The sequence below is a fragment of the Cyrtonyx montezumae genome, unplaced genomic scaffold, assembly GCF_038088225.1.
Source record: "Cyrtonyx montezumae isolate F1298 unplaced genomic scaffold, pur_monq_1.0 scaffold_31, whole genome shotgun sequence".
Classification (NCBI taxonomy): domain Eukaryota; kingdom Metazoa; phylum Chordata; class Aves; order Galliformes; family Odontophoridae; genus Cyrtonyx; species Cyrtonyx montezumae.
This window is the reverse complement of record NW_027072036.1, coordinates 2595253-2604709: the sequence shown is the minus strand read 5'-3', so window position 1 is coordinate 2604709 and position 9457 is coordinate 2595253. Positions and strand designations below refer to the sequence as shown.

General features: G+C 47.8%; 1 protein-coding gene across 2 annotated transcripts; it reads left to right on the top strand.

The window, feature by feature from the left end:
* Positions 1-589: 589 nt before the first annotated feature.
* On the top strand, positions 590-8751 carry MTFR1L (mitochondrial fission regulator 1 like). 2 transcript variants are annotated; one of them, XM_065744531.1, is made up of 6 exons: positions 590-670; positions 1547-1651; positions 2335-2444; positions 3207-3418; positions 5753-6065; positions 7940-8751. In XM_065744531.1, exons 1-6 carry the CDS (start codon positions 656-658, stop codon positions 8043-8045), a joined length of 861 nt encoding a protein of 286 aa, XP_065600603.1. In that variant the 5' UTR covers positions 590-655; the 3' UTR covers positions 8046-8751. The 2 variants fall into 2 exon arrangements, with proteins under 2 accessions (XP_065600603.1, XP_065600604.1); XM_065744532.1 differs by lacking the exon at positions 7940-8751 and adding an exon at positions 7110-7175.
* Positions 8752-9457: the final 706 nt, after the last annotated feature.

Here is a 9457-nt window from a genome sequence, read left to right as displayed (position 1 = left end):
AAATCCACAGGCGGGGCCGAGCTGATGTCTGACGGCAGCACCTCGTGGGAAAGCAGCGTTGCTCCGACTCTGGGTCTGCGTGCTCGGTGTGACGGGGCCGTCTGTAGCCGCGCTACTTAAACCGATCCCACCAGCTCAGCCTCGCTCGGTCCTTTCCTCCGAAACGGCGGCCGCGGAGGGGCGGGCGGGGTGCGCGAGTGCGTGGGGGCTCGGCCACGGGCGCACTGCGCGTGCGCGTGGAGCCGCAGCGGAAGTGCGAGGACGGGTTCCGCTTCCGGCGCGAGTTCTGCTTCCGGTCCGTGGAGGGGGCGGGACGCGGTGCTGCTCTGCCGTCTCTCGGTACCGCGGGGGGTGCGGGCGGGGGCGGTTTGGTGCGCTCCCCCGGGTTGGGAGGGTTCGCTGCTTCCCGCCGGGGGCTGGGCCGGGCCGCCCGAGCTCGGCAGGGCGCAGGGGGACGCGCGTGGCCCGGCCCGGCCGCGCGTGGGGCGGTCCCGGTGCAGCGGAGCGCAGCGCTGCAGCGAAGTCGCTTCTGTCTCCTAGCGGGAACCTCCTCCGGCGCAGCCCCGAGCGGCGTACGATGAGGCCGATGCGCGTCCTCGAGATCCGCAGCGCTCAGCCCTGAACCCGCCCCGCTGGCGAACTGCCGGCGCCCGATATGGCAGCGGAGTCCGTAAGTACGGCGGTCACCAGAGCTTTCCCTCCACCCTCCCCCCCCTTCTCTCCCTCGCCGGACATTCAAATTAAAGCGCACATAAGGGGTTTTCAGTGCAGTGACGTAACTACTATTTTAAGGTTGGCGTGTGGGCTTTGTGTGTGCGTAGCAAACTGCAGCGATAAATTCTTAATGGCCTCGGTGGTGAGATGAACAGAATAACCCGTTTGGATTCCAGGCTTTCATTGTGGTATCTGCTGCCCGGTCCTGTGCAGTGTCCTGACAGAAAGCCAATGGCAGAGCTGTAAAACTGGGGGAGGGAGATCAGCCAGAGAGACACAGCACTTCTTAGGAATCAGTTTAATTAGTAACCAGAGATTACTTCAACTCTCTGTTTCTGAAAATGCTCACTAAGACTGTTCTTGTGGGCCCTCCGTTTGGAAAGGTGTTGCATAGACTTGATGCTTTGTTCAGAAAGCATTCATGTCAGCACTGCTTACTTTTAAAGATCAAAGAATTAAAGGTACCTCCTTGAAATGTGACTTCTGATTTCGTTTTTCTTCTGGGCTGTTCATGTGGCGTTGTTTTCCTCCTTTCAGCACATTATCATTTGTAGCTCAGTGTCTGTTCCTGAACACTAATAGTTTCCAGTCTTGAAATAGTGCACATGTGCTTAAAGTGCCCCTTAGTAACTGACTCCCTGTCATTTGTGTTCAACTGGAGCACAGTTTGATGGAATTAGAACCTTAGATACGTTCCCATATTCCTAATTAAAAGTGTCTCTAAACAAACAGAAAATCAGAGATGGGATTATAGGTGACAATTTCCATTTTAATAGGTCATAAAAAGGGCAAGTGACTTTAAATGCTAATTGTGTAATATGGCTCCTTTTAGACAATCCCCATTTGGCAGAACAAACCCTATGGCTCAGCACGCAGCGTTGTCAGGAGGATTGGATCCAACCTCCCTTTAAAACCCTGTCCCAGAGCAACCTTTGAGGTGAGCAGGCTCATAAGGAGTTTGGTGATTGTGGATGGGAAGCAAAACAAGGCACACTCGTGAACTGCTGTACTGTAAACCAAATGTCTGTAGGCTAGCACGTGCAAAATTTTCACGTAGCTGCATAGTTAAACTTTAAGATTTGTTTTTATTTTATTATAATTTATATGCTTGTAAGCAATCATTGGTCAACGTTGAGGAAAGTGCCTCTTAAAATATTGCCTGTGCAGAGTTGGAGAGCTGGTGGCTAGGGGAGGCAGAAACGTGTTGCTGAAGCACTGCTGTGTGTTGTGACCTGCAGCTGCTGCACGTTTCCTCAACAGTGAGGAAGGTTAATGGGAACACTTGTGTAACTGTTTAAGCTTAAGGGCTGTGCTGGCACTTGTAATGGCAAAATGTTGCACGTGGCCTCGGCAGTGTGTTAAGCTGTATCACATATCTCTTAGCTGCTTTGCTGTTGAGACTCAGTGCACAGTAACACTGATGCACCCAAGAACACACATCGAAACCAACACAGTGGAGCACTCCCTTTCCATAGAGTGAACAGTGTTGCTGTCACACGTGGCAGATGTGTTTGCTGGCCAGGTGTAGAGGAGAAAGGCTCTGACAACCAGTATATCACATCTTGAGTGGCTTCAGGAAACAGGACCATCATTTCCTTCATGTAATTTTCTTCTTTGTAGGTTCTACCTAATGTTTCAGAGCTCTATTTAAATGATGCCCCTCCTGTTCCCACCTTGGCAGACATTGGATGGATAGCAGCAGATGATGAAGAAACGTATGCCCGAGTCAGGTTGGTTTCATCTTTGTGTCTTTTGATCCTTTAATTTATAAACTGGTTTATTTTGTGTAGCTCAGGTCAGAAATTGAGCGAGTGCCCACGACCTCCAGTCACCTTGAGGTCTGGTGTGGTGCAAGTTCAAAGATGTTTTTCCCAAGGGACAAGGAAAACAATTTGGACAAAGGATTCCTGGAGAAATCCCACAAAGCACTGAGAGCTCGTGCTGTGCTATTTTTTACAGGAAGACCTGAGTGGAGTAAGCCACCAGCTTATGCTATTTTTTAGTCTGGAATGTTGAGGGTTGAGTTCACAGAGTCACAAAATGGTTTAGATTGGAAAGGATCTCTGGAGGTCATCCCTTTGCTCAGGCAGGGACTCCTAGAGCTTCCAGTAGTATATCCCAGATCTCCAAGAAAGGAGACTCCACAACCACTGTGGGCAACCTATTGCAGTGCTCCAACCCACACAGTAAAGAAGTGCTTCCTGATGTTTAGAAGGAACCTCTTGTGTTCCAGTTTGTGCTCATTGCCTCTTGTTCTGGCACTGTGCACACAAAGGTAATCCCAGTTTTCTCAGTGCTGATGTGATTTGCCCCATGAGTGTGGTACTGGGCAGTGGGACCTTTGTCCTTTGAGCTGGCCAACAATAGTAGTTATGGTGTGAGAGATTAAACCAGAGGCAGAAGTGACATTTGCTCTTGTGCATCCAGCATCATGCCCAGCTGCTGTGGAGGGGCTTGGATTTGTCAGTGACTGACAGGATTGTGTCTTGCAGAAGTGACACTCGCCCACTGAAGCACAAATGGAAACCGAGTCCCTTCACAGTCATACAGCGAAATGCTTCAGTCCCCAACCTGAGGAAGCAGGAGGAGAAGCTGCTTGCCTTGAAGAAGCCTGGTTTACCAGCACTGAGCCGAACAACAGAGCTCCAGGATGAGTTGAGTCACCTTCGGAGTCAGATAGCTAAAATCGTTGCTGCAGAGTCAGGTAGGAATACAGTGAGCTTTACTTCTGTCAAATGAGAAGGGCTGAATTAGTGAAGCCTGTTACTTCCTCCACACAGAGCAGACCTGTTACTGTTTCAACAGGACTGTCACTCATTGCTGAGATGCCAGCTCAGTGCTGGTTCTTTGTCTAGATGTCTGTGTTCATTCTGAGGAGTTTTGCTTCTTTTTAAGAAATACCAGGCATTGCTTTGCAGCTGCATCTGACCTGCAGGCTGTTTCATCCAAGCACTTTGTTTTGTGGCAGTTTATGATGTGTTCTTGCCAATCCTACACTTATTTGGCCATGAGTGTGAGGGCCCTGTCCTGAGTCAGGCAGCAGCACTTGTTTCTGTTCTGAACACAGTATCATTTAAGTAACAAAGAAAGTACTTGGCGAAGAGTCTGGTTGACCTGATTTATTTATTTATTGTAATTATTACTTTATTTCTTTTAGTAGACTTTGCACGCACATAAAATTCATGTTCTGGCCATGAAACTGAGCTGTGAGTTCATTCTTCCTTTCATGGCCTTCCTTGTGGGAGTATGCAGGGTGTGTGCAGTGTGTATGAGCTGTGGAAATGAGGAGATATTTGCTGGAATCCAAATCCTAGTAGCTTTACAAGGTGTGCTGCTGCAGTGGCTGAGTGTGGAAGCTAGAAGGGCCAGGAGTGCTTGGGTATCTATTTATGGTGTAGTCAGAAGGAGGAGTTGGTCTCAGAACTCGGAATACACTGAAAAATGAACAGTTCTGCAAACAGTTCAATCCTTCTTGGAGGCCGTTTTTCCTAAAGGCTGCATCTCGTGTATGCAGAATGCTTTGGCTGGTGCCCAAGACAGCAGTTGTGTTACAGCTGTGAGGAAAAGAAGGATCTGCAATTTTTCCATTACTTTAGAACAACAAAACAAGATTGTACACCACTTGAGATGACTGCAGCTGTTTGTGCTGGGGAAGAGTGGCTGACCGAACCATCTTTACCCTACATCCAAAAGCAAACAGTTCCCAGGTTGCCTCTCAGCCCCTCAGGACGCAGCATCTCGTGCTCTGTGAAGTGCAGCGTGGCTGTGTGGAGCCCCCCAGGGCCTTGCAGCTCTGATGAGTGGTTATATTTAGTCCAGCTCTCTGTGAGACTGAAAAGCATTTGAATGTGAAACGGAGTTGTGGGGTTTGATTTAGGTGGAATGCTGATTTCTGTGTGGGAGTGAGGGAGCTGTGTTGCCCTCAGCTCTGCAGGGAGTAACTGTAATGCAGGCTGTTACAGATGTGTGCTTCAGAGAGGCTGTGTGTGTCCTTCCCTCTGAATCAGAAATGGGAATGAAGAGCAGGGCACGTTCCTTGATGTCCCCTCCCCAGGTTCTCAGCCCTCCAGCTGTCCAACGTGCAAGTCAGAAAAGCCCTTTTTAATTTGGTAATGATGAGGAAGATTAGAGATCTGGATGGGAAGAAAAATGATTTAATCATTCAGTTACTTCTCTCTCCTCAACTCAGCAATGTGCCTGCTCACCAGATGGCATGTGAGAGCTGTTCCTACTGACTTTGTGTCCTCTGGGTTGATACGGGGAGTGATGCTTTAGGGCTTAACTGTAGCTCAGTAATCTGAACTACATAGCAGTCTTATTTTGGGGAGATTGGTGTCAAAAAAAGAGTTGCTATGCAGTCTGCTTTGTTTTATAGTGTTAGATTAATCTCTCAACTGGCAATTAATAACTGTTGACAGGCATACTGTTGAGGCTGAGGGTGTTAGGGCATTAAACTGCAGTGGGTTTTTTTTTTCCAGTACAGGAAGGTTCTTTCAATGAGAAGTCCACTAAGCACATTTCTGCTTTACATTCCACCCCACCTAAATGTTTTACCTAGAAAACAACTCCTTTTCTCATAACAATGCAAGCTGTTCTCACAATGGCAAAGAGCAAAAAGAGAGAAATGAAGACAGTTAAGCCTTAACATCCTGACACAGGCTCCAGCTGTGACCCTGAGCGAGAGCTGATCTCTGCTCCTCCATTTCTTATCCGTGAAGATGGAGAAACGCAAACTTTACCTGACTTCAGCGGGGGATGAGTGCAGTGTTTGAGCTGATGGGTGAAACAGGGGGAGAGTGCACTGAGTGGAGAGGCAGATAAAAGGTGCTGGAGAAGGCCTTGTGCTGCAGTACCCCATTGTGAGAAGCAAAGGGTCTCATGCAGGCTGTGATCATTTTCTTCCTTTTATTCTTAAGTGACCTAAGGGTGGGTGGCTGATGATGCCCCTGGGTTTATGTTCTGTTGTTTTGGGAAAGCAAAAAATAGAATATTAAATGATGCTATTTAATCTGTTCACCTGTATTGATTTCTCTTTCAGCTTCTGCTTCATTCACCCCAGATGCATTATCTCCAGGAAGTTCAAATGCATCTTCTCCTTTGCATTGTTTTGGACCCTCTTTCCAATCCACAACATCCTTTGTCATTAGTGACATCACAGAGGAGGAGGCAGAACTCGAGAGCCCCGAGCTTCCCTCGGTCTCCATGCTTTGTTCTACCACATCTGAGTGCTGTAAAGCAGAACCAAAGGATCCTGATGAGGAAGATGCTGTGTCCCTTTCCAAGGCCAGCAGTTTTGCAGACATGATGGGTATTCTTAAGGACATTCATAGGATGAAGCAGAGCAAAGACTTGTAAGTCCTTCTTGCACTCTGTTGATTTTATTTTCACTTTCAAAGTTTGTTGTCATTTTATTTGTGTTTCTTTCTCTTTTTGTTTGTCAGATCATTGTAGTCACCTGTATGGGGATTGTTAGGTCACAACCTGAACCAGTGATTGAGCACCAGGTGAGAAGGCATGGCTAACCCAGGGAGCTCAGGTGCAAGCAGTACACCTGAGTGACCTGAAGGGATGGAGCCTGGGTCCTCCTTACCCTCATTTAAGTGTTAGCAGCCACGGGAGCAACAGCTCTCTTCAGAGGTTGTGCTCTTCTTGAGACATCACCAGTCTTTGTAAAGGGTGAGCTACTTTCTCTATTGCTTTTGAAGCTGAATCTTAGTGAATACCTTTCTGAGTGTGCTCCTGTCCTAGTAGAAGGTGTTATCGTCACCTTCCATTGCTCCTCAGCACCAGACATTGTATTCATCTGCTGTATATTAATGCTGCTGTATATTCATGATTCAGAGAGGGGAAATATCTCTTTGTAGCTGTCACGTCCCACCCATAAGGGCTGACCAGACTTGTGAACACCCCTGGTTAGATGATGATAAAGTGATACTCAGAGATCTGAGGGCCAGCAGCAGCAGCCACACCTGTGCAGATGGTTGAGATGTTGGAGCTATCCATTTAGGTATTGATTTGATGTTGTTTTCCCTGTGTGAGGGTTGAGGAGCTTCTTTAGGGCCAACCAGCAGTAAAATGGCTTCTGTTATCTGACTGTATGGATTTGGGCACAGAACTAAACCACAGTTTGAAACCTTAGCAGCATTATCCTGTATTGACATGGAGCCCCCCCTTCTAATAAGATCCTGTGTACTGCAATTATCTCCAAAATACTGGCACTCAAACACTTAGGATCTCTCTTACACAGTCCAGCCACACGTGCTGATAGTTTTACCTTAAGGATCCAAAATAAACCTCGCAGCCAACCCAGGGAGCTCAGCCTTAACAACTTAATGACCTCGAGAGACACAGCTCTTAAGAAACCAAAGTAGGTCTTGCAATTAATAATTTTACAGGAGGAAACTGCACAAAAGGGAGAAAGGATAGAGAAAAGATCGTTGGCTGCTCTGTTTTGAAGGTGTGTTTCACTGGAGAAGGGATGAGGGGGTGAGCACGCTTAGCTGGAGGTCCTGGGCTCAAACTGGTGCATAGCAATGCTGACCAGCAAGACAGCAATGAAGGTGATGATGAAGAAGACACAGGGCCCCTCTTGGATGTCCTTTTATGCCTGCTTGGTTTACAGATGTGCTGTCCCGAGATCATAAATGAGCAAGTTCACAATAACAAGTAATCAAAAATAAGTTTGCAGCCAAAGCTTTCTCGTGGAGCAGTGTGGCAGTGGGGCTGTCACAGGGGGAGCATGGAGTGCTCACTGACAGAGGCAGCCTTGCTCTGAGGCAGAGCTCACAGCAGGATGTCAGAAAATAAAACGTGTTCACTAAAACGTGAGTGATGAATCCTGGGAGGAGTGGAGTTCTCTCCTTCCAAAGTGCCTCTCATCACTCATATGGAAATATGAAAGCTGTATATATATGTATACCCACTGTAAGTCATCAAAAATTACTTCTGGGTCTTCAAGCAGTGCGTGTGTGCTTATACTGAGGGGACACAGCTTGTTAATGTCCAGTGCTTTTTTATTTTACTTACCTGTTATTAACACTGTTGAACGAAAGTGCTGAAGGGTTTGGATGCTGAGCTTTTCAGGGCTCTCCCTTGGTCCTACACAGTGAGCTCTGAGTGACAGAGGCCGATGCAGAATGCTGCAGAGCAGCACTGGGCAGGGCTGCCTGCTGCCAGCACGGGCTCTTCCCTCTACTGATGCTCTGTGTGTTTGTCTTCTGCATAGAAACCGAAGTTCTGTGAAGGAGGAAGACCCTGCTGTTCTTATAGCAGAAGTTTTGAGAAGAAAGTTTGCCCTAAAGGAGGAGGATCTGACTCTGAAGGAGAAATGATGACACTGCTGTTCAGCTCCGTAAGCAAAAGTGTTAAGCTCACAAAATTTCCTCTACAGTAGCTGCCTTCCTAAGGATTGAACCTTTTGCCACTTTTATTTATTAGGAATTTTATGCACTGGACACTTACTTAAGCAAGACCCTACAGATTTCACATGTTTTCCATGTATTGTTATATTTAAGAAAAAAAAAAAAAACCAAGCCAACTTTTTAAGATGGAAGCTCTTTCTCCTCTGTATTTTGATGTTGATGACTGGGTAAGGATCTCCTGCAGAGTGCACCAAGTGCTGCTGGCTGATGTTCTTTCTGCCTACTCTGAGTCACATTAAAACTCCTTTTGTTGCAGTGTGAGTAGTCACCGTTTCCAGTGCACACAGAGCTCACACGTCCGATTCCTTCTGTCCTGAGCATGGTGCAGAGCTGCTGACAGCAGGCTGAGCAGTGCTTCCCAGGGCTTTGTGTTCAGCAGGCTGTGGGGCTGACCCAATGGTAGAGTGAAGCTGAAGGAAGTGATGAAACCCTGAAGTCGTGTCCAAGGGCTGCAGGCTGGTTTTACTCTGTCCTGGGTATTTCTTAGCTCACAGATCATCCCCGTGATTGCATGACAGAATGGCCTTAATTTCTTGCCAGTAATTTAAGACTTCATTGATGGACCTTGTATCTTACAGTGTGTTTTATTTAATACTGAGAAGGTATTTCTCTGGAAGTCTCTGTGATCAATCTGTGAACGCTGGGGAGCTGCTGGGGCACCTGAGGGCATCCTGAGGAGCTGTGGCAGTGCCCTGGAACACAGTGGGTGGCTCTGGGAGGGCCTCCAGGGCTCACTGGGAAGCTTCTAGAACAAACTGGGGAGCATTGGGAGCACTGGAGAGTTTCCTGGAGCACACCGGGTGGTTCTTGAAGGCTGCTGGGTGTGCTGGGGAGTTCTGCAAGTATTCTCGTGGGGCCTAGAATACCCTGGGGGGCTTGGGAGTCCTTTGGGGCACACTGGGAAGTCTCTAGGGTGTCCTGGAATGCCACAGCGAGCTCTGGGAGTAATCTGCTGTGGGCTCAAGTACAAAGGGGAGTCCATGGAGTACATGAGGATGCACTGGAAAGCGTGTAGTGCTCCCTAGAGCACACTGGGGCTCGGGCATAGAGAGCTGTGTTCTGAATGGTGACTTTGGAGGCCTTTCTGCCTCCAGTTCTCAGCTTGTCCTGTGCTTTGCATGGTGAGTTTTGGAGAACTGAGTACTCTTTTTCTATCACAGGGTGGAGATAAGTGATATATATATTTTTTTGCTTCTGTAGCTTCCCAGGAAATAAACTTAAAACTGGGGCTGATGCAGTCCCTTAAATCTGTAGGACTCCAAGGGACAGCACAGAAACAGCCACCTGCTTCTCTGAGTGTGCTTCACGGACCAGAGTTTGAC

Bases quoted from the DNA above. Each gene is read 5' to 3' on its own strand.
- MTFR1L (XM_065744531.1), top strand. The intron at 2,445-3,206 runs GTTGGTTTCATC...TGTGTCTTGCAG, and splicing joins GAAACGTATGCCCGAGTCAG to AAGTGACACTCGCCCACTGA. The intron at 3,419-5,752 runs GTAGGAATACAG...TTTCTCTTTCAG, and splicing joins AATCGTTGCTGCAGAGTCAG to CTTCTGCTTCATTCACCCCA.